At 41.6% G+C, this 25,171-nt stretch overlaps 1 protein-coding gene across 1 annotated transcript in view; it reads left to right on the top strand.

Moving 5' to 3' along the window:
* Window positions 1–25,171, top strand: part of TOGARAM2 (TOG array regulator of axonemal microtubules 2) — an 83,824-nt gene that overhangs the window by 35,440 nt on the left and 23,213 nt on the right. Inside the window, 4 exon segments of the mRNA XM_078149783.1 lie at window positions 120–214; window positions 2,426–2,615; window positions 4,180–4,396; window positions 24,631–24,717. Coding sequence (XP_078005909.1) covers window positions 120–214; window positions 2,426–2,615; window positions 4,180–4,396; window positions 24,631–24,717 — 589 coding nt within the window.

The following is a 25,171-nucleotide window of genomic DNA, read 5'->3' as shown; positions in this document are numbered from 1 at the left end:
CTCCCTTCAGAGGTTTCTGTATGTATGTATGTGTGTATGTATGTATGTATGTATGTATGTGTGTGTGTGTATATACATATATATATATATATATACACATTAAAAAAAATTTTTTTTAGGGAGTGGAAGAAAGCATAGAGCCTCCACCTATCAGGGGCCGCAAGATATTGAAGACCATAACAATCTCTGAGGAAGTCCGGCCTAGTGAACAAGGGTATGACACCACTTTTGAATGACAGAATTCTGATTTTAAGATCTATCACAGAGAGACTGACTAGGACCAGTCTGTGAGGGGAACCCTTTTGTCCTGGTGGATTCTGAGAAATAACATTGTGGGAAGGAAAATAGTCCTTGGAGCACAATGGCGCTAAAGGGAGAATTTACAGATCAATATTTGCATGAATATACTGGTGCTAATATAAGAAGGAGTTGGGAGTCCTCCCGTATGCAATGCTCTGAGTCCTATTTTTCACTGAATTCGAATAAATTGGAGCAAAGTCTGTATTCTTTGAATGTGTTTCAGCACAGCTATTTTATCTTTAGAGTGGCTGTTCTTAAGATTGTAGAGTTTGAGTTGGAAGGGTCCCTGGAGGTCATCTAAGAACCTCATTTTACAGATGAGAAAAAGGAGACCAAGAAAGGTTAAATGACTTTGCACAGGGTCACAAAAGTAGGAAATGGGGGCAGCTAGGTGGCACAGTGGATAGAGAACCAGCCCTGAAGTCAGGAGGACCTGAGTTCAGATCCGGCCTCAGACCAAACACTTGACACTTACTAGCTGTGTGACCCTGCGCAAGTCACTTAACCCCAAATGCTGGAAAAAAAAAGTAGGAAATGGAAAAACTGGGAATTGATACCCATGCCCTCTTACTCCAAATTTTCTTTCTTTCTTTCTTTCTTTCTTTCTTTCTTTCTTTCTTTCTTTCTTTCTTTCTTTCTTTCTTTCTTTCTTTCTTTCTTTCTTTCTTTCTTTCTTTCTTTCTTTCTTTCTTTCTTTCTTTCTTTCTTTCTTTCTTCCTTCCTTTCTTTCTTTCTTCCTTTCTTCCTTCCTTCCTTCCTTCCTTCCTTCCTTCCTTCCTTCCTTCCTTCCTTCCTTCCTTCCTTTCTTTCTTTCTTTCTTTCTTTCTTTCTCTTTCTTTCTTCTTTCTTTCTTTCTTTCTTTCTTTCTTTCTTTCTTTCTTTCTTCTTTTTCTTTCTTCTTCCTTCCTTCCTTCCCTCCTTCCTTCCTTCCCTCCTTCTTTCCTTTTCCTTCCTTCCTTCCTTCCTTCCTTCCTTCCTTCCTTCCTTCCTTCCTTCTTTCCTCCTTCCTTCCTTCCTTCCTTCCTTCCTTCCTTCCTCCTTCCTTCCTTCCTTCCTTCCTTCCTTCCTTCCTTCCTCTCTCCCTCCCTTTCCTTCCTTTCCCTTCTTTCTTCCCTTTTTTCTTTCCTTTTTGTTTTAATAATGCTTTAACAAGAATTTTTTTTCCTCCCTCCCACTTCCCCTCCCCACCATTCAAAAATTGAAAATAAATGGAAAACAAAACTCTTGTTGACAAATAAGCAGTCAAGCGAGACAAATTCTCACATTGGCCATGTCTAAAAATGTATGTCTCATTCTATAAAATTAAACTTTCCGTTGTTTCTTGATTCCTTCCCTGCCTCCAACCTTTATTTTTAACCTGTTCCCAAGTGTTCAGCAATTTAAATCAACAAATTTTTTTTAAGTATAGACTACACAAGCACTCTGTGCTTTACATTATGTATATAAAAATTAAAAGCAATAGTTCCTGCCTTCATGGAGCTTGTGATCTAAGAGGAAGGTTATGACATGGACAGAAATAAATAAGACACGGGGTTGAATGTGATGGGCGAAGAAAATGCTTTAAGAAGATTTTAGGAGAGAAGAGAATGTTTTACACCCTCTCTAAAGGTAGGGAGAAAGGTAAGAGAAGGGACTTCCTTGGTACAGAAAGATCACTGACTCTGAAGGCAAAGGGCCTGGGTTCAGGTTGTGCCTTTGATACATAACTACCGTTATCACCTTGGACATGTCCCTGAACCTCTTTGGGCCTCATTTCTTTCATCTGTAAAATGAAGGGATTGTACAAGATGGCTTCTGAGGACCCTTCCAGGTCTACATCTATGCTCCAAATACCACCTCATCAAGGTCATTCTCGGAGAAAGGAGATTTCACAAAATTTCCACGAGCTATGGTTTTCTTCAAGCTATAGGATGAGTGAGAATATCCATCATCAACGGCCAACATTGGCTGGTACGGACTGGAGGTCTCATTCCCAAAGCTCGTTCTTGTGGCCTGAGTTTTCCCAAGTGTTGTTGGGGGTAGGAGTGGATGACGGGAAGGAGAGGAGATGAGCAGATAAGAAGGCTGTCTGTCTGAGGGGCTTCTGGGAGGCTGACTCTCAGGCAGCCGCCTACCCACCCTGTAGGTGCAGCTCAGAGAATGAACCGGCGATGATCCAGCGAGCCAGCACTCGTCACACAGAAATGGCTGAGCAGCTGAAGGAGCTGAACTCCCTGCTGCAGTCCAAGGAGTACCGGGCCCGAATGGAAGGCATCACACTCCTCCTCGTCCGCTGCAAGAACAGCCAGCATTTCATCACTACCAACCTGACACAGGTGAGGGTACCAGGGGACGTGGAGGGTGTACAGAGAAGGCCAGCTGGTTGTCTTCACTGTTGCCATGCTTGTTCTGTCAGTACACTTACTAAATAACGAATGCCTTTAAAGAGGCTGCCCTGCCCCACTTTGGCCTTCCTGGCTCTGTGACTGCCTCTGTTGCTTTGAAGTGACTTTAGACATGATCTCCTGACTAGTGCGTCCTCTACTTTGAGATGTCCCAGGAGCCACAATGGCACCAGAGGGTGGGAAGGTAAATCTCAGAGATCCTACCCTTGTCTGAGAGAGAATCCTCTCTTACAGCATCCCTGGCAAGGAGTCAGGCAGCTTTTACTTGAGAGACCCCTAGGGATGGAGAGTTCACTATTGCCCAAGACTTAGCATTTCACTTTGGACATTTCTCATTGTTAGGAAGTTCTGGACAGATAACAATTAGGTCATCCCTCGGATCCTTTATCACTCTGCTTCGCAAGATTGATGTACATTTTGTGTCATTTTTAATATAACCACCATGAACACAAAGGAGCTTAAGTTTTAGAGGATTTATCAACCCAGGCATGACCATATAGGTAGAAGCAGGAGTGATGGCAGTGATGGCTCACATTTGTATGGTACTCTATATCTCCAAAGCTCTTTCCCATCAATGTTTTCAAAAAAAATTTGAGCCTTACAACAAACCTGGGAGGTAGGAAGGGCAGGTTTATTCCCATTTTGCAGACAAGGAAACTAAGATTTAGGGGAGTGAAATGACTTGTCCAGGGTCACACAGTTGCAAAGCTGGGACTCAACACTAGTCCTTTGCCTCTCAGTCTGGTGTATTTCGCATTGCTCCACTGCCTGAAAGCCAGACATCCTCGCTCCCAAGCCTTCTGTTTCAGTGTTGTGTGTGTCTGTGTTTAGACAAGAGAGAAGTTGGTTATCTTGCTCTTTTCAGTGCTTGGCGTTGTGCTATCCTGTGTGTGGCAGGTGATAAACATTGATTTGTGTGGGTGAGTGGATCAGGAACATGCATTATTTACTCCTAAAATAATAGATCTGGAAAGGGGCCTTAGAGGCCATCTCCTTCAGTGGTGTCGAACTCCTGGCATAAAAAATGCCTGAGTGTGGCCAAAACCACTTTAAAATATAATTGGGAAATGTTTATCAAAATAAATAGTACAGTAAAACTTAGATAATGCTAAGTTCTGCTTTTCTAAGTCAATATGCAGCCTGTAGGGATTTCTGTTTGGGTTTGATACTTTTGAGAGTCCAGCCCCTTCATTTTACATATAAGGAAACTGAAGCTCAGAAAGGCTAGGTGATTTGTCCAAGGTTGCATAGAGCCAAGATCTGAACCCAGGTCTTCTGAGTCAAGTCCAGCCTTCTTTCTACCATGCCATTCTGCCTTGGAAATAAATGTCTTGTGTCTCTTGAAAACAAACTTGGAGTTTAGAGCTTGCTACACCTCACGTGGCATGCGCAGGTCATTTGGCTGACCACCTTATGGCTTCTTTCTTCTTCATCCTCCCTGCTTGACAAGCAGGGACCTCCATAGAGTCTTTGTTTTTCCTTTCTCTCTTCTCAGATCTTCGATGCATTCATCCCAAGGCTCCAGGATCCCAACAAAAAAGTGAACCAGTGTGCCCTAGAGATCTTCACAGAAATGATCCCTCACCTCAAAGATAACTTACATCCGGTCCTGGTCTCTGTGGTCACTGCGGTCTCAGATAACCTCAACTCCAAGAGTTCTCCCATTTACGGAGCTGCCGTGATGGCTCTGGATGCCATGATTGAGAACATAGGTGAGACACCTCCCTCTAGCTCTGAGACAGCTCCTCTTTCTCCCAAAGCTCCCTGGAGGTGTGGCTTATTTTGGTCCCTAAATGTGACTTCATGGGTGTAGGAAACGATTCCCTCTATACCAATGCAATCAGCCCTTGCTTTGCAATTTACTGTCTTAGAGATTTGTCTAGGGCCCTCAGGAATTAAGTGACTTACCCAGGATCACTTAGCCAGTATGTGGTCAAGGCAAGATTTAAATCCAATTCCTGACATGGAAGCTGACTGTTTATCCATTAACTACCCTGTTCCTTAAAATAGCTGAAAATCTCAAACAACCACTTTTTCTGCTTACCAATCAGAAAATACTGGTTGATTCTCAGATCAATTGTTTCTAAGAAGGCCTTTATTTTTAGCATGGTGTAAGGGGTATACCTAATCTAGGATCTGTGAACTTGTTCGTTTTTTTTTCTTCAAAATATATTTTTATAACTATCCTTTATAATCCTAAGCATTTTATATTGTCTATTGTAAACCATTATTCAGAGGAGGGATCCATAGGCTTCCTAGGGCTGTGAAAGGGTCCATGACACAAAAAAGGTTAGGAATGTGTGTCATAGAGGGAAGAGAACAAGGTTAGGACTCTGGAGACCTGGGAACTGGTCCTTTCTCTGCTTCCTGGAAGCTGAGCGACCCGGGACAAGGCACTTCTCTGCCGACCTTCCCTCTCCTCACCTGGAAAACAAGGAGATTGCACTAGGTGAGTTTTAAGACTCCTTCTGATTCCAATAACCTCGACAAGCCGGTGAGGTCTGGTAGCTTGGGTCCAGGGAGCACTGCTGGACTGAGTCTGACTCGTGATCCCAAGCCATAGCTCATGGAGCAGGTGTAGGCCAACCTAGACAGCCTATGGCCTTGGGGCTGTTGATGGATCAGTCATGGATCGTGACAGGCTTTTAAAGCTCGGAGGGACCTTGGAGGCCATCCACTTTAATGCCTTTATCATACAGATGAGGGGATGCTTAGGAGTGGGGGCATTTGTTGGGAGAGCTGAATGCCCACATTTATGAAGGTCCCACAATTTGCCAGACACTGGGGGTTCAAAGACCAAACTGAAACAGTCCCTGTCCTCATGAATCTTGCATTCTCTCTGAGGGGGAAAACATGTACTTTATTGTTAATTATTATTACTAATAAAAATTACTATTAATAATAGCTAGCATTGAGTAACACTTTTCAGGTTTACGAGGGGCTTTAAAAATATTATTTCATTTGATCCTCACAACAACCCTGGAAGGCAGGTGCTATTGTTATCCCCTTTTTACAGATGAGGAGATTGAAGCAAACAAAGGTTAAGTGACTTATCCAGGGTCACACATCTAGAAAGTATCAGAGGCAAGATTTGAACTCAAGTCTTTCAGACTCCAGGTCAGAGTGCTGTATCTGTAATACCATTTAGCTTCCTCAAGATGCATATGAAATAAATCCAAGGTAAATATGAGGGTCAGGATGATGTCACAAGAGAAGGGAGGAGCCTAGCATCTGTAGAAGTCAGGAAAAACTTCCTGTGGTGTTTGAACAATTTTAAAGGAAACAAAGATGATTCTAACCCCCCTTCTCCTCCCCCTGCCTTTTCTTTTGTCTCCTCCTTTTGCTACTTTCTTATTCATTTTCTTTTTTTTCTGCTTTTTTCCTCTATTGCCTGGAACTCAGGCCTGCTAGTGTTACTTAGTATGTACGTTTGTACGTCCATGTATGTATGTATGTCTGTACCCACTCTGTGACCATATTCATCTCTCTGTTTCCTCATCAGTACAGTGGGGACCATAATCCCAGCCTCATCTACCTCCCAGGATAGCTGTAAGCATCAAATGAGATCATGGATGTGAAATGCTTTATACACTATAAAGCTTCATATAAATCTAAGTTATTACAATTACTTTTGCTAACAGTAATGCTGCATATAATGTTAGAGTCAGATGATGTGTTGGTTAGTTTTACTAAACTATTTTCTTTCCCTTTTTTTATTCTTTGTTATAAGGGATGCCTCTCTAGGGTTTGGGGTAGGGAAAGATGTATTGGGAAATCTAGGTGATGTAGCAACATTTTTTTAAATGAGAGCATTGGACCAGAGTAGGGTTTCTTCACCTTTTTTTGTGTCCTGGATCCCTTTGGCAGTTGAATAAAGCCTCTGGACCCCTCCTCAATAATCTTTTCAAATGTATAAAATAAGAGGATTACAAGGGAAACCAAAAGTTAATAAAAAATAAAGATGCCACTTTTTCCCCATCCAAGTTCATGGACCCCTTGAAATCTATCCACAGACCCCTTGGGAGTCCGTGAACCTCAGGTTAAGGTCCTTTGGACTAGATACCCTCCAAGGCCCCTCTAACTCCAGCATTCTCTGATTTTATGAGGCTTCTGGAGAAGCTTGGAGGTGGTGGTGCAGCTTTTCAGCTTTCTCCTAGGAAGGTGTGTGGTCTAGAGGAAGGAGTCCTGGCTTACAGGCTCCTTCTTCCACTTCACTGGATGACCTTTGGGCAAATCTCTTAACTTCTCTGGTCCTCAGTTTCTTCTTCTGGAAAATGGAGTGGTGATGGACTAGATTATATTTAATACCCCCACTCCCACCGCCAGCTTTAATTTGATGATCCTGTGACTGCCTCCTGTCCTGGAATTCGGTTTTCTGCCCCTGTGCCTCTTCCTCACAAAAAAAATCTGCTGCCACAATTTGGGTTAGATCTAAACATATTGTCTTCACTTCTATACCTGTTCAGTAACTCTGGGAGGTGTCGTGTGTTGTTGAACAAAAGCCTGGTCCTGCCCTAGAGGAAGCTGCGTTTCACTGGGGAGCCAATTAGTCAAGCGTGATGGGTTCCTCACCGGCTCACAGGATTTAGAGCTGGCAGGGAGAGATCTTAGAGAGCACCTTGTTTTACAAAGCTGAGCTAAGGGACTTGCTCAAGTTCACGCAGCTAGCTGGTTGCTGAGCCACAGACCAGTGTTAGCTGCCCTCCCCTCCAGGTAAAGGCTGCATCAAAAGTACCTCAGAAGTCTGATGGAATTAGACGTGTGTAATCAGAAGAGCCCTTCAAGACCACGTAGTAGTCCAATATGTATTTATATGCATGTCTGTCTGTCTGTGTATAAATGTATATATACACATACATATATAGTGCTATCTTTTGTTTTTACATCATCTACTTTTCCCAATATATCATAGAGCAATTACTTATAACAAAGAGCTTTCTTTCTTTCTTTCTCTTTCTTTCTTTCTCTCTTTCTCTCTTTCTCTCTCTCTCTCTCTCTCTCTCTCTCTCTCTCTCTTCTCTTTCTTTCTTCTTTCTTTCTTTCTTTCTTTCTTTCTTTCTTTCTTTCTTTCTTTCTTTCTTTCTTTCTTTCTTTCTTTCTTTCTTTCTTATTGGGGTTAAGTGACTTGCCCAGAGTCACACAGCTAGTAAGTGTTATGTATCTGAGGCCAGATTTGAACTTGGGTCCTCTTGACTCCAGAGCCGGTGCTCTATCCACTGTGCCACCTAGCTGCTCCCACAAAGAGCTTTCAAAAAGAGGAAAAAAAGTTCAGAAAAAGTAACCAATATATCAAAAGCAAGATTCTACATTTATTTTCCCCTGCTCCTACAAAGAGGGAATTTTTTTTTAATCACATATAGCTTTTCCATATACATGAAAGAACATAAAAATAGGATTGTCCATGATAGCACAAATCTCTGTCATGTGTATTTTTCATTTTTTGAAAAGATAAAATATATTCTCCTGGGCAGCTAGGTGGTGCAGTGGACAGAGTGCTGGGCCTGGAGTCAGGAAGACTCCTCTTTCTGAGTTCAAATCTGGCCTCAAACATTAGCTGAGTGACCCTGGGCAAATCACTTCACCCTATTTGCCTTTGTTTCCTCCTCTATAAAATGAGCCGGAGAAGGAAATGACAAAACCACTCAAGTATCTTTGCCAAGAAAACCCCAAATGGGGTCACCAAGAGTCAGACACCATTGAAAACGACTGAACAACAAAAAAACATTCTATATGTTAGCTGCAAAGCTGTCCTGCTCATCTGAATAGGCAGGCTCATTCTTATCTGTCTTCTTCAGGGCCTAACTTAGTCATTATAATTTAACAGTGGTCATTTTCAATTATTTTGTCATTGCGGTTCTTCCAGTTACACTGTGCTAGTCGTTGTGTATGCTGTTTTCCTGGTTTTGCTTACCACCCCTTGCAGTCTTCCCATTTCTCAGTACCCGTCATCATCATTAGCTCTCACAGTGCGGTAATATTCCATCACGTTCACACACCACAGTTTGATTAGCCATTCCCCAATGGATGGGCATCTGCTTCATTCCCACTTCTTTGTTACTATAGAAACTGCTGCGATAACATTTTGGTGGATGTGGAAACTTTGTTTTTGTCACCAACCTCCTCAGCGTCATACCTAGCATTTCAGCACCCTCCTTTCACAGATAAACTGAGCCTTTCCCCAGGTCATGAAGATATTTGCTGGCAGAGTTAGCTCAGGTCCCTGGGACCCCCAGCCCATCTTCCTTCTCCCTCTTATTTCAGTTTTGTCTGTCTTTCTGCTGCTGCACTATCTTCTCTCTGCTTTGGCTGTGGGTGCACATTCTGAATCCAAGGCACCCTAACCAGCATTTACCAGGTGCCTCATGCTGTTACTCAGGAATCAGAGAGATACAAAGGAAAGACACAATCCCTGCCCACAAGAAACCTAGCTGTCCATGTGAAGGGCTTCAAAGGTCAAACAGAGGAGTCTATAGTTGATTATAAAGGGCAGTAGTGGAAAGCATCTTAACTGGGGAAATGACACGGTCAAACCCTCCCTTTAGAAGTAATCAGTACATGCCTAGTATATATATGTTCTAGACTACATAGAGGGGATGGATGAAATGTGAGATGTAGTCCACGCTCCTCAGGTTGCATGTAGCTTTGCTAGGTAGGAAAAGATGGATACTTTGTCTACAATCTTACTTTCTATAAGAAGCCTTTCCCGATCCCCCTTAATTGCTAGTAGCTTCCTTCTGAAGATTCTTTCCAGTTTATCCTGTCTATATAGTTCATGCTTAGTTTTTTGCATCTAACTGGGAGGTTGGTGGCTCAGTGGATAGAGTGCTGGGCCTGGAGTCAGGAAGACCTGAGTTCAAATCCAGCCTCCAATACTTTCTGGCTATGTGACCTTGGGTCAGTCACTTAATCTCTGTTTACCTCAGTTTCCTTATCTGTAAAATAGGAATGATAATAATAGCACCAGCCTCCCAGGGCTGATGTGATAAACAAATTAGATACTATCTGTAAAGCACTTGGCACAGTGCCTGGCACATAGTATGTGCTTAATAAATGTTTGTTCCTTCCTCCTTCACCGTTAGAATATAAATAAAATAAAAATACAAATAAAAGCAGGGACGGGATTGGTTATTGCTGTTATTGATTTGCCTTTCTTTGTTTCCCTAGCACTTAGCATAGTGCCTGGCCCATAGCAGGCACTTAACTAATGCTTGTTGATTGACTGACATGACACGATTATAAAATGGTATCTAGTGCCAAACTATGTTGCAAAGACAGTTCACAAGAATACCAAGAAGAAGGATATCTGAGTGGGCTGGGATGGAGGGAGGGAAGATTTCATAGATAGAACCTTGATTATGGAAAGTACTGTCAAGGTCACATAGCCCAACCTTCCACCACCCCTCCCACAGCCTTTCTGTCAGATGTTGTCCAGACTCTATTTAAATCTTTAATCTCCAGTAACTGGGAACTCAGTCTATCTCAAGCTGGTCCATTCTCCTTGTAAACAGGTCTAATTGTAAAGTGTTATATTAGAAAATTAAGGTAAACTGAGAGACTGTGGTCTGAGTATAATCAATGTATTAGTCAGGTTAGCAGTAACCAATAAATTGGGTCAGTGGCCTCTCTTGATGACCAAAGACCCTGAGGTAGGACTCACCAGTCTTACTATAGTTTTGGGGAGTTCAGGGTTGGGTAGGTAGGGAAGACAATACAATTGGTTACAGGTTAGATAGCATTGTGGGTGTCAGGACAACATGATTGGTTATTTTAAGGAAAGCAGCCTAATGTCCCCATGTGGGGCTAGTGACTACCCTTATCTGACCATGAAGGAAGTTAATTGTTTTATGGGACCCATCAGCATCTTGCAGCCCTTGTTAGTTGACCTGAGTTAGCAAACTCCCTGATGTCTAGAAGGGGGTGTTAGGGAGAAAAGACCCTCCTTAAATGTACAAGGACAGGCAAGGATGGACAGTATATCTTTTGGGGATCCTAATAAGTTAATTTGTAACTTTAAGCTAACTCGGAGGAAAAGCTGACTCAATTATAAAATTAATACAGCATAAAATTAGTTAAACTCATGCAGTAGAAACTAGAGGTGATATCAATTTTGACATTTTCAAAAGTTCTTCTAAATACTGAGCTAAATTTCTCTGTCCCTGTCATTTCTCACATAGTCAGCATTTAAATGAAGGAGAGAGTTGGAAATTTTCCAGGAGAGGAATTAAACAACAACAACAACAACAACCACAAACCTATGAAATACCTGTGTTCTATTAGGATTGTAGATTTAGAGCTAGAAGGGACCTGGAGGTCATCTGATCCCCCTCACGGTACAGATGAGGAAACTGAAGCCTGGAGAGATGAGGTGACTTCCTCAAGGTCATACAGGTAGTAAATGGCAAAAGTGGGATTCAAACAATGTTCTTTGTACATAGTCATTTCTTTTTCAAACCAACATAAAGACAAATAGGAAGATAATATGGGACCATTAGCCCTCCAACAGTAGTCATTCCTTATCCCTGAGGCCAAAGTATTGATGATATGAAATCTTTCCTGCGCTACATCTGATATTCCTATTCCCTTTCCTGGAGAAATTAAATTCATTAAACAAAGAGCATAGAGACAGCATGATATAGTACATAGTGTTCTGGACTTGGGGTCTAGAAGATCTGGATTGAAATCCCACCTAGGACACTGCTATCAACTTCTACATGCCCACTACATTGTAGATGAGTTTCCATCTCTGTTGGTGGATGGAGTTTCTCATGCTGATGAAAACCGGATCCGTCCTATTAACCATCACCACCATTAATCATGTGACACTTGTTGGGTGACTTTGGTCCAGCTCTTAGGAGAAAATGGCCTGTGGGGTCTATTGAGCACCAGAGGGAGCAGAACTGTCATTGGCTGGAGCCTGGAGATGCAGTTTCGGGGCAGCAACAAATCAAGGAACTCAATTGGGTTCTCTTCCACGTCTCCAGTTCGTAAATATTGTCAATTTCCCCTCTTCCTCTTCAAGGGAATTTACGACTTGCCCAGTGTGTGGCGGCAGAACAAACAATATAAATCCCACTCTAAATTACGGCTTGTTCCAAATGTTGTTCTGTGTAAGTGAGATTGCTATTGCCAATAACCACACGGCCAAGGCCCTTGCTAAATCATTGACTCACATGGATTTATTGGGAAAACCAGCACCCAGAAAAACAGGCTTTAACTTCTTGAAGATCACAAGACCCCACATCTTGGGAGAATATTTAACTATTCCCATACCTGAGAGTTTAGCATCTTCTGCTCTCAGGATACTACAAGACTCTTTAGAATAGAGTATCTATTATCTCATCCTCTGAATTCGCCCATTAAGTAAATAGGACAGGTATTACTATCCCAATAATAATGGTGATGATAATCATGGGGTTGAGTCTGGACCTGTGATTTCATTGAGATGGGGGCCTCTTGGATGAGAAAGCAACCCTACCCGACACAAGTTGACACCATTTCTGCAACTTGTGGTCTTATGAGATGCATATTTTTGAATACGGTCAAAATTTGGACATGGCCAATGTGGGAATTTGGTTTGCTGTGTTACGTATATTTGTTGTAAGGGTTGTATTTTTATTTTTCTTGTTCAGTGGGAGGGAGAGGGAAGAAGGAAAGATGATAAATGCATGTAAAAATAAAGAAACAAAATGCATTTTTTTTGTGGAAAAACCTTAGAGTGGCCTAGATTAGGAGGACCAAGTAGTCAAGTAACTTGCCCAGGGTCAAATAGCCTGTGTGTATCGGAGGCAAGAATTGAACCCAGGTCTTCCTGACCCTAAGACTTGATTTCTGTTCAGTGCTCCATACTGTCTCAGGATATTTTTATACTGCTTCAAACTTTGCAAAGGGAGATTTTCCATTAATGATCCCATTTGAGCCTGGCCGTAAGCCTTTTGAGGTAGGTATTGCTGGTGTTATTATCCTCATTTTATAGCTGAGGAAACTGAGACTCGGACTAAGGAACAGAGAGTAGTGCAATTTGGGATATCACGTGTGTGAAGCAATTTCATTAATATTGAATAATAATAACAACTAGCATTTATATAGCATTTTAAGATTTACAAGGCACTTTACAAATGCTATCTTATTTAATCCTCACAATAACCCTAGGAGATTGGTGTTGTTATTATCCCCATTTTCCAGATGAGGAAGCTAAGACTGACAGCATTAAAGTGACTTACCCAAGGTCATATAGCTAGTAAATGTCTGAAGGTGGATTTCAACTCAAGGCTGACCCTAAGCAAGTGCTCTATCCACTAGATCAAGCTGACTGCAGATACCAGACACAAGGAGTTTATAATCAAAGTAGTCCCTGTCTGAAGTTGGGTCATCTGCCCCATGGGTATTTAATCACAGTTCATCTTCACTATGGGACTTGTACAGGCTCTTGGGCTACCTTTCCATTTCCTGATTGAGTCTGGAGATTGAAGGCAGGTGATAATCGCAATTCAAGTGTTTAAGACCCATTTTTAAAGAGGCAATGTGGCATTAACCTTGGGGTGAGAAGAAATCTGGGTGTTGAATCCTGTCTCAGTTACTAGTTGTGTTACTAAGCAGCTTAACCACTCTAAACCTCAGTTTTCTCATCTGTAAAATGGGCATAACATCTGTAACATTTGCCTTTACAAGGTTGTGAGGCTCAAATTAAATGATGTATATGAAGTCTTTACAAACCTTAAAGTGACGTGTGTGTGTGTGTGTGTGTGTGTGTGTGTGTGTATTTGGGAGGAGGGGAGCAGGGTGTGGACCTGTGATTTCATCAGTATGGGGAACTTCTTGGCATGGGGCAATTCCCTTCAGCAATGACAATCAGCAAGTCAGCACTAACTTAGACTCTTGAGAGAGCTGCCCTGGCTCCAGAGGCCCATAGTCACAAAAAGCGCTACCTAAATGTGAAATGCTATTATTTGATCAGCTTGGTGATTTAACAGTGTGAGGGGCTCCTGGAGGATCGGCTCTATCTCTGTAGCCCTGGGCACTGAGAGTTGTCTTAGGGCAATGAGAGGTTAATTGACTGTACCTGAACCCAAGTGGTCCTGACTCTAAGACTGGCCCTCTGTCTGTCATAACATCATATCTATTATTCAATTGTTACAATAGTTAAAAGAAAAAGGAAGGAAGGAAGGAAGAAAAGAAAAGAAGGAAAGAAAAGAAAAAGAAAAAAGTCATAGACCCTCCCAAATAATAACAATTATACTTTAGTAACTGTTGGTTATGAAAATGCATAATGAGTCAATCAACAAACATTTCTTAAGGACTTACTCTGTGGCAGGAGAATGCTAGGTATTACAGATACAGAGGCAGAAATGAAACAATATTTGCCATACTTGGGGAGATGATAGGTTCTCAAAGCGGAGCCTGCATGCGTTTAAGTAGATACAAAATGTAAACAAAGTAAATACAAGCCAGGACAGGTAGGTGGTGTAGCAGATCGAGCACCAGGCTTGGACTCAGAAAGAAGCGAGTTCAAAATCGACCTCAGACACTAGCTGTGGGATCCTGGGCAAGCCTCTTAACCCTCTTTGCCTCAGTTTCTTCATTTGAAAAATGAATTGGAGAAGGAAATGGTAAACCACTCCAGTACTGTTGCCAAGAAAAGCCCAAAAGGGGTCACAGAGTCCGACAAGACTAATTGACTAAACAACAGTAAATAGAAGCACTTTTTTTTTGGCAGGAGGAGGAGAGGCATAGTAGCTAGGGCTCAACAAAGGCTCCATGTTCCCAGGAGGCGGCTGGGTGAGTCTCAGAAGTGTTGAAGGACACTAGGCGTTCTGAGAGGCAGAGGGGAAGAGGGGATACATTCCAGGCTTGGGGCCAGCCTGTACCAAAGCATGGAAATGGGATATGGAATGTTAATGCAGGGAGAGCAGCTAGGAGGCCGGCGTGGCTGGGCCATCATGTATATTAAGGCAGGAATGTAAAATAACGTTGGGAAGGTAGCTTGGAGTAAGGTCGCAAAGACCCTTAATATGCCAAACAGACAAGTCTGTATTTGATGCTAGAGGTGATGGGGAGCCCTGGAGTTTCATGGGCCAGATGTGCGCTTTAGAGCATCACCTTGACAGCTGTGGAAGATGGACTGGAGAGGAGAGAGCCCTGAGGCAGGGACACTCATCGGATACTATAGCAAGTAGTATAGGTGGGAAATGATGAAGGTCTGACACGGGCTGGTGACAGCTCCTGTGAGGTCAGTAAAAGTATCTTGATAGGATCTATCTTGGGGGTGAGCTCTGGGCCTGAAGTGAGGAAGATTTATCTTCCTGAGTTCAAATCTGGCTTCAGACACTTCCCAGCTGTGTGACCCTGGGCAAGTCACTTAATCCTGTTTGCCTTAGTTTCCTTATCTGTCAAATCAGCTGGAGAAGGAAATGGCAAACCTCTCCAGTATCTTTGCCAAGAAAACCCCAAAAGGGGTCATGAAGAGTCAGACATGACCGAAAACAACTAAATAACATGTGCTTGGAAAATAATAATACATATATGTGTGACATATTATTCAGTCCCCAGAGGATCTATTTACTTTGTTTAAAATGGGTTTTCATAGGAATTTGTAGATCCCTTGAAATAACTGCATTTGCCCGTAGGTGTCCATGACACAAAGGCTGGGAACCACTGGCTTAAGCCCAAGTGAATTAGAGAGGGAAGTGTATTGCAAACACAAAGCTTTCCAAAGTAAAATGCAAACAACCTTTGGATTATTTGCTGTTTTCCATTTCCTTGCCAGTCCCCCCATCTCTTAGCATGATAGCATCATTCACGATAATAATTACAGCTGACATCTACGTAATGCTTTAAGTTTACAAGGCACTTAACATACATTCTTATTTGACTCATATCTGCCTGTAAGGTGGATAGTGTGAGTATTATCATCCTTATTTGGTCCATGAGGAAATAGACAGGGAGGGCTATTTGCTGAGGTTTGCTCAGTTAACTCTGACCTAACTTTCCAGCTTTACATCTTATTCCCTGACATGTATCATATCATATGGTCCAACCACACTGGCCTGCCTGCTGTTCTTAACACAAAGCCTTCCGTCTTCCCACGTCAGTGCTTTTGTAGAGGCTCCCTCCATGCCTGGAATGCACTTCCTCTTCATATCTGCCTATTCAGATCCCTAATTCAACTCACATTACATTATGGCTCTATAAGGTCAGTAAAGGGCTTTACATTCATTACCTCATTTGGCAATGTTCATGTCAAGCTGGAATAGGTCTTCTGGTGCCAAGTCCAGGAGAATTCTTTCCACTGCATACTGCACATGACTTAATAAATCAAAATGTTACCAGAATTTTTTTTAAGGGGAAAAGAATGACCCTGGATTAACAGGTTTATAGATTTAGCTTCTACTGAAATGTAGCATAGTGTTTTTAAAAGCTTAAGAGCTAAGGCCAGGGGGAAACATATTAGGAAAAGTAATCCCCAAATAAAACTCGAGACACCTTGAGGAGACTGAGGAGTTCACAGCCAGCTCAGCTTTGGGGGGAAAATGTCCTGGCAGCTCGTCATTTAATCTCCTACAGTGATGGAGAGGGAAGCCTGGAAAATGAGGAAAATGGGGAGATGCAGTCTATCTCACGGTTGGTAGCTTTTGACTTTTGAATCTGTCCCATGGCATAAGCACTCAGCAATAAGCAGAGGAAGATATGATGGGGAGCCCCACACCTTTGGGGTTTACAAATGTTGGCTAACGATAAGGTCTGCTCTGAGGGTGTTGCTGGTCTCTGTCTCTGCTCGAGTCTGGTCCCCAGTGTTGTGGACTAAAGGCTGAAAGGGTCCACGTACCAATGGTTACCAGTAACCGATCAGAATTGAGCCAAAGGGATGATAAAAATATTGCTTTTCTAGGTATTCGATGGTAACATTTTCCTCAGTGACTTAGGTGGTGGAATGGAATGTTCTCAGCCATGGTTTGCGGATGATGCAACCTTGAGGAGGAGGCTGGGCATCCATAAGAAGGGGTAGGTGGTGCCTGAGAAAGCTGGCTTTTAATAGCAGCAGCAGCAGTAGCATTTATATATCACTTTAGCTTTGCAAAATGCTTTAGATACTTTATCTCAATTGAGCCTACAACCCTTTTAGGTAGGTACTATATCACCCCCATTTTACAGATGAGGAAACTGAGGTACAGAGAAGTTAAGTAAATTGCTCAGGGTTGCACAGTTAATAAATATCTCAGTTGTTGTTGTTTGGTCATTTTTCAGTCATGTCCCACTCTTTGTGACTCTATTTTGGGTTTTCCTGGCAAAGGAACTGGGGTGGTTTGCCATTTCCTTCTCCAGCTCATTTTATACAGATGAGGAAACTGAGGGAAACAGGATTAAGTGACTTGCCCAGGGTCACATAGCTAGGAAGTATCTGAGGTCAGATTTGAACTCAGGAAGATGAATCTTCCTGCTCTCAGGCCTGACCTATCTACTGTGGCACATAGTATCTTGGTATTATTCTCAGTATCTCAGATGAGATTCAGATTCAAGTCTTCCCAACACCAAATCTATCAGAGCTGCCTCTGAATGCAGAGTAATAGTAATGTCACTGTAATATGGTGTTTTAGCCACTTTGCAAAGTGCTTTCCTCACTACAAGCCTATGAAGGCGGTGGAACAGGTGTCCTTGTTTTAGAATTGAGAGAAATGAAGTGACTTGCTCCAAGGGACACAGCTAGTGAGCCTCAGAGCCAGGCCTCAGAGCCAAATCCATTGGGCTTTCTAACTTGGGAAGTCAGAGAAGTGTATGGAGTGTAGTGCTGACAGCCCAGCTGTCACCAGCAAAAGGCAGAGTATGTGATGACTGGGGAGAAAACATGGCATGAAGGCAGGATTGGCAAATTGAAGCCTTCTCACGAGAAGAGAGTAGGACTAGACTAGGACGGGCCTGTCCAATACAAGATTCTGGGATTCTTAAGTGACTTGAGTGTGGCATCCTAGCAAGCCACAAAGCTAAACAGTAAGGAGGACGATCTCCAGGGGGTTCAGTGAGCAATACTGTGCCATTCTAGGGTGCCCAACCAAAGGAGGAGAAAGTTAGGAGCTATGATGTCCTTTCCTCTTCTAATTAGTCCAGATGAGCTCAGTTCAGGCTTTCGAAGGCCTGCCTCTTCACCAGTGCCTCTTGAGCTCCTAGCCCCCCTCAAGGCTTAGCTCAATTGCTGCCTAGTTTAAGAGGCCCCATCCTGACTCCCTAAATTGTTAGCAGTCCCCAGTCCCCAATCACTGTGGATTTGTTTTGTATCTATCTTGTATAGAGGCAGTGTGGTCTTCATGTCACAAAGACCTGAATTCAATTTCAACAGATAATACCTTCCCCTTTCAGACTACTTTCATCTACTGTGTAAATGTCTTTTATGTACGTAATTATTTACACGTCATCTTACCCATTAGAATGGGAGCTCCTTTAGAACAGGGACTGTTTTTGCCTTGCTTGTATCCCCACTACTTAGCTCCGTTCCTGGCACATTGTAGGTACTTAATAAATGCTTGTTGCCTGACTCAGAGGTCTGGTCACCTCAGTCAAGCTAGCTAGATGATTTTTCAAAGCACCCTCCAGTTCTAGAATTTGGGGATAAGGGTAGATAAAACAGCCATAATTTCCCCCATAGCTGTCTCTCTGTGGTTTGGTTAGAAGGGGTAGGAATTGATGCCTCCTTCTCTTTCACTGAGGAATGGGTGTTTGCCTAGTTGCTTCATACTAAGAGCTTACCTACTGACTGTCCAGAGTATCAGGGCATTTGATGTTATTTCCCTGCAGGGTACCCTAGCACTGAGGCTAGGAAGGAACTCTGGCAGGGGTGAGTGGGCTATATTCTTGGCGCAGAGGCCTACAATCAAGAGTGACTTATGGGGCAAATGGAAGGAGAGGTATGGGTTCTTCCTTTGGAGTCTGGGAAAGCCTAGTTAGGGTTTGATTGGTTTCTTTCAGTTTAGTTACAAAAGGAAATTCACCAATAACTTCAATACGACAATGATTTGGGAAAAAATTCTACAAGTCACCAGAAGAGATGAAATTCCATTTATGCAATCCTTTCCTTAAAACAACCTTTTGAGACAGACAGCACAAGTATTGTGCGTAAAAGTCCTACATCAATGCATTGCCACTAGGAAACACTGGACATGAGAGAGCATTTAAAGGCACCACAAGGGGCAGCTAGGTGGCACAGTGAACAGAGCCCTGGCCTTGGAGTCAGGAGGACCTGAGTTCAAATCTAGCCTCAAACACTTAACATTTACTAGCTGTGTGACCCATGGTACGTCACTTAACCCCAATTGCCTCACCAAAAAAAGCAAAAAAAACCCCAACAAAATAAAGGCACCACAAATAATGGAAATGACTTTATCTTAACATGATGTTCCATCTTGTGCCTCTGTGACTTTACACAAGCAGTCTTCCCATGTCTGGAATGCTCTTCCTCCTCACCTTGCCTCTTGAAATTCCTAGCTTCCTACAGAGCGCAGCTCAGGTGCCACTTCTTAGATGAAGCATTTCCTGATCCCCCGGTGATTAGCCCTTTTCTCATCTCTCCTGGAATTACTCTACATGTATTTTGCATTTACTTATTTGTGTCCATGTTTCACCTTCCTAACAAGTTTCTTGCAGTCAAGGACTGTTTCATTTTTGTGAAAATCTTTGTATCTTTATATATTCAGTGTCTAGTACAGTGCCTTGCACATAATAGGGGCTATTGAATATTAACACTATTAAGTATTTATTAAAACATTTGTCAGTTTGAACTGAATTAACAGGAAACAACTGGTTATCAATGTGAGAGTCACTTTTGAATTAACTACATAGAGAAAGACCTTTTAGAGCAAAAATAAAAACATCAATTTAGAGAAAAGAATGAAAACGTGAAGGCATGCAATTAAGGCAACTCTATTCTGACCTATTTTTAAAAGCTATTGATGCTTCCCAAATAGGAAATGGATAAAGGAACAGTCATTGATGTGGGCTGTCATGATTTCTTATGCTTACTTGACATAAAGCAATCTCCACAGTTATGAAGACAGAAGACCCTAGAAATTATTTCAGCCAGCAAACACCTGATCTTCAAGCCAAGTGGTGATAGATAGTGACCAAGGGCAAGAAAATCTTACCAAGGTAGATTATGAGCAGAGTAGTATCATCTTATTAAACAATGAGAAGCAATGGAAGGAAAAATGAATTCATAGAAAGCTTGACATGACACCCAATTAAGCCGAATCATACCAAGAATATTTAATGATGGAACTGCGAAGAAGATAATGAAGAGATAAAATATGGGAAAGATCCATTTTGATTTCTCCAGCAAAGTGTTTTCTCCATCAGCGACAGTAGATAACTACATTTAAACTCTAATATCGCAGTGTGTGGTATCCTGTGTGAGAAAATAGAAATGGCACTAAAGGAAACAAAGAAGCAAATGGTAGCTGGACTAGACCCAAATATATGAAAAGAAGCTGTGTGCTAGAGGTTTCAATCAGTCAATTGTTTATTGATTTATTATTAAGCGCCTACTATATGCCAAGTGCTGTTTTTGATGTTACTCAGGGAGTAATTCTTAAGATATTGGAAAAAAGGAAGACATCAAGCCAAAAAAAAAAAGTCATGGATGTTATTACTACCAAAAAAATTTTTAAAAAAGATAGACGTACCTACCAAACTATATGCTTGCTTTTTCATCTCTCTCTACAAAATTTTTTATGAGAATAAGCTACTTATGTATTGAGGAAATACTTAATAAAAACATGAGAAGGGACAGTTAGCCTTTTTCAAGTGATACTCTTTATAGTCACAAATTGACTAAAGAATATCGATAATACAAGATACCACTATCCTGCTTGTTTGTTTTTTATAAAAAATAATTTGACTCAATAGAGCAAAACGCCGTTGTAAAGTCTCTCTTCCAAAGGTGTCTCACAAGTATGTGTCAAAATCATACAAGATTCTTTGAAATATTGAATAATAGAGTGACTCTCTGATTGTTAATATAAAAGAAATCATAAAACAGGGAGACATATAGCCATCGAAGATGTTTACTACCGACATGGAAGATGTCAAATGCAGAGTCCCAAGTGGAAGAGGCTGATTCTATATATGGTGAGAAGTCTTCTGGTTCAGAATTGTCAAATTCCTGCCCTAAAATATAATTAGGAAATGTTTACCAAAAGTAAATAAAAATACAACACAACATAGATAATGTTAATTTGTAGTTTTCTAAGTCACTATTCAGCCTTCAAGGGTCCTTCTCTGTTTGAGTTTGATACCGCTCCTGTCGGTGGCTGACTTTGTGCAAATTGCATTGGGCACTGAAACATGACAGTGTCTCATCCACACGACCCATGATGACTCAAAAATGTTTGGCCTAACTATGCATGCAAGAAAAACCAAGTAAATGAAGAATGCCAGTTGACTAGGTAAATAGCTCATTAAGTTGCAGATGGATAGTGAACGAGGCCTAGAATTTAATGGGAGCAAGTGGACATGCTGGAGTGTATTTTTAAAAAATGGGGCATTGCTTTCAGTGATTCCAAGCTCCTCAAAACAGAAACCCATCTTGTAAACTTAAATAAATATTCTTCTGGTGACATTGAATGGCTACAAATAGTGGAATGCCACAGTCTCTGAGAATTTTGATGGCGAGTGATCCAAAAGGTGGTGAAGAGATACATGGTGGATGTAAATGGACTACAGCACATAATAGTAATGAATTATATGGGAAAAATAGAATTAAAGAAATGTTTTTCTGGAAAAGGAGATGGACCAATCATGCAGCCAAGCACGAAGGACAGCAGCTCACATGTAACTTTGGTAACCATATGACTTGAGATTCAAAAAGACCCAGTGGTTGGACCTCTTGAGGAGGATTTGTGGGAAAATATGAACAGGTTGCGCTGGATAAGGAGGCTGGGGTGAGATGTGATTCTACTATTGCAGAGAGGAGCCAACATTGAAGACGTCATAGATTGGATGAAGTATTGAAATATGAGCATAAATATCATACCCAGGAGTGTACTGGAGCCAAGCTGAACCTGCTGGAGAGCCAGTCGTTAAATTTTCAGTGTAAGCATTTACCCATCGTAAATTGGCAAATGCCACAAATCAGGGTTTGGTTCATTGTTTGTTGATTGTCTAGACTTAAAGAAAATGTTAATAGTGTAGATTAAACTTAAAAGTGTGTTGTGTGTTATAATACTCTCCCCACCCCTAGCCAGTTGTTAAACATTTACCAGCATACCACTGATTCTACCTGTTTTACAGATGAGGAAACTGAGACACACAGAGAAAAAGTGGCTTTTTTCCAGGTTAACACAGTTCTTTAGTGTTTTTTTAGTGACTTTTGACTAAAACTTAGGTCTCTTACCTTCCAGTTCAATGCTTTTTGCACATTCCCTGGATAAGGTCCCAAGTCTTTATACCCTTGATAAAAGGAATTCAGCCCTGAAGAAGGCCAGATGATTCAGATTGAGAGAAAGCTTCCTTGGTTTGGGCTTGTTATAACATCTCATTTCCCTTGCAACTCACCCGCAGGTGCAGACATGCTCTTTAGCTCCACCTTTGCTGAAAGCAAAGGGCGGCTTCCTTGTCCTACCTTCTATTCATTGAAGCTGTCAAAGTGTTTCTGCAAAATCCTGGGGTCAGGGTGTGGCCATCCAATATTCATGTCGACATTCGGAAAGGTGGTACAGGAACATTCCAGCTGTGTGTACTTAAAGGTGATTTTAGGATTTGGGAGTCATCAAACCCAGCCTCCTCATTTTACAGGTGGAGAAACTGGGACTGAGCAAGGTAAAGTGACCTGTCCCACTGTCACATCAACAAAAAATAGTGGCGTCAGGATTTGAACCCAGCCTTTTGTATTGCACCAGGGCCAACTTCAAGCTAACAAGCCACCGATGAGGAACCTTCCTCACCCTCTGTGGGACTAGGTGTGGTTTTTATGTAAGATCTATTTCTAAGTAGCTGCCTTAACATGAGGAAAGTAAGAATCAGGCTTTACTACTTTGGTTTAACTGATGCCCAAGGGGGAACTAATTGTAGTGTAGGGATGATGAAGTTGCTACTAAATTCAACACATCAGTTAATATTTATTTAACCAATGCTGGTGGGTTCAAGAAACTGCTAGGCATGATGATGTGACATACCCCCTTCCTTCATTTTCCTCATCCACCTAGGAGGGGCCCTTTATTCTTCGTTGTTCTTATAGTAGCCTATCTGGATTTCTCCTTGACTATAGGGGACATACTGTTGTTTCCATCTTTGTGTCTCCAGTACCTAACACAGTGGCTGGTACACAGAAGGTATTTAGGAAATGTGGCATGAAATTGAATTTAAATTTTAAAAAATGGGTGTGGTTCCTGCTGGGGCTGAGTTTACTTACAGGTGGAATAATAGGAGATTTCTCCCACCAGTGCCTATAATTTCATCATCCTTTGGGTTGATCATTTCTCCTTCTCTGATGCCCTTTTATACTGTACTTTCTTTATAAAGTGCTTTCCAGAGGTAACACTAATAATAGCTTCATGTGAAAGAGTTCAGCCTGTTCTCCTTTCTGTACTATAGGAGATAGCAGCACTGAAAAAGCCCTAGGCATCTGGGCCAGGACCAGAGGGAGAGAGAGAGAGACAGAGACAGAGAGAAATTTCCAAGACTTAGCTGGTCATGATCCCTGACTTTAGGGAGCTTCTTACACACGAGACAAAATTTAATCTGAGGCAGCTAAAGGGACACAATATAATATCATGGGGAAGGAATTAGAGGTCAGAAGAACTGAATTAGAAAATTCTCAGTCTAGAGCTAACCTGCTGAGTGACTTCTTTGAGGCTCCTCTGGTGACTTAGAGGCAGCTAGGTGGTTCTTTGGGCCTGGAGTTAGGAAGACCTGAGTTCAAATGCAGCCTCAGATATTTAACTAGCTATGTGACCCTGGGCAAGTCACTTAACCTCTGCCTTCCTCAGTATCCTCAACTGTAAAATGGGAATAGTAATAGCACTTACTTTTCAGGGTGGTTGTAAGGATGGAATGAGATAACATTTGTAAAGCACTTAGCATGGTGCCTGGCATGTATTAGGTGCTTAATAAGTGCTTATTTCTTTTTTTTCTTCCTGTCAATTTTTTGGCCTCAATTTTTTTTCATCTTTAAGATGATCATAGAGTTTTTGAAAATTATTCATAAGATCCTAGATTTAGAGCTGGAAGGGATCTATCAAGTCCAATCCCCTCATTTTACATATGAGGAAACTGAGGCTCAGAGAGATTAAGTGATTTGCCCAGAGTCACACAGCTAAAAAGTGTTTGAGATAGAATTTGAACTCAGGTCTTCTGGAGTCTTTTGGGTCCAGAGTTCTATCAACTATGTTTCTTTTTTTTTTTTTAGTTAGGCAGTGGGGTTAAGTGACTTGCCCAGGGTCACACAGCTAATAAGTGTTATGTATATGAGGTCGTATTTGAACTCAGGTCCTCCTGAATCCAGAGCCAATGCTCTATCCACTGTGCCACCTAGCTGCCCCCTATCCACTATGTTTCCAAGCTGCCCTGAAGGGGGTTGTACTAGATGGCATGTATAGTCACCTCCACATTCCAGGTTCAGAATTACATATAAAGGTGAATTGCATAGGCTCAGTCTATAAAATGGATTGAATAATACCTACTCTAGCTATCTCCTAGGTGACCTGCATAGGTTGTCATAGAGAGTGACTGTGACTTGGTGATTTTCAGTAGAGAGTGACTGTGCTACCAATTTCCTCTCGCTACTGTGATCCTATGTGGTAAATTTCCACTTCATTGTATTAGAGCTACCTTACTGACCTGAAAGAATCCCTTTGGTTTTTCAGTCAGTGTCCTTTTCTATTAGTGGGTATGTTACACCCTGGGGATAAAGTGCTCCAGAAACACAAGAAATGTCTATATTGTCACTATTTCAATTTATCCCATTCAGACAACTTTTCCCTGCTGCAAGCATTTGCTGGTCGACTTTGTTTCTTGAGTGGCCGAGCAATGTGTGACATCACACAGCGCCTATCAGGTAAGAAACCTCCGGCTTCAGGACAGGTTTTGCAATCCCCATATCATGGCATTCTACCTTTTGCTGATGTATCCCTCCCATGGTGCCTAAAAACTCCTGCCCTTTCATTTCTAACTACTTTAAACTTTTCATTCCTTAGTTTACCCTATTTCTAAAATAGTTGAAACACACCTTTCTCCAAGCATTTCATCTTATTGATGTATGAGTGCGTCCTGGTGGTAATAAGGGAAAATTGCTGACTTGGGCTTAACCAAATTTAAAAGTTATCTGTCTATCTATCTATCTATCTATCTATCTATCTATCTATCTATCTATCTATCTATCTATCATCTATCTATACATATATATGTATATAATATATAGATGTATATGATATATCATATTATATATGTGTACATATACACAGACACACATACATACATATTATTGATACCTTTTGTTTTTATAATACAGT

The sequence above is a fragment of the Phascolarctos cinereus genome, unplaced genomic scaffold (genome assembly GCF_003287225.1).
Source record: "Phascolarctos cinereus isolate Bilbo 61053 unplaced genomic scaffold, phaCin_HiC Scaffold_2;HRSCAF=192, whole genome shotgun sequence".
Taxonomy (NCBI): Eukaryota; Metazoa; Chordata; class Mammalia; order Diprotodontia; family Phascolarctidae; genus Phascolarctos; species Phascolarctos cinereus.
The sequence above is the reverse complement of the archived record's forward strand: the minus strand, read 5'-3'. Positions and strand labels throughout refer to the sequence as shown.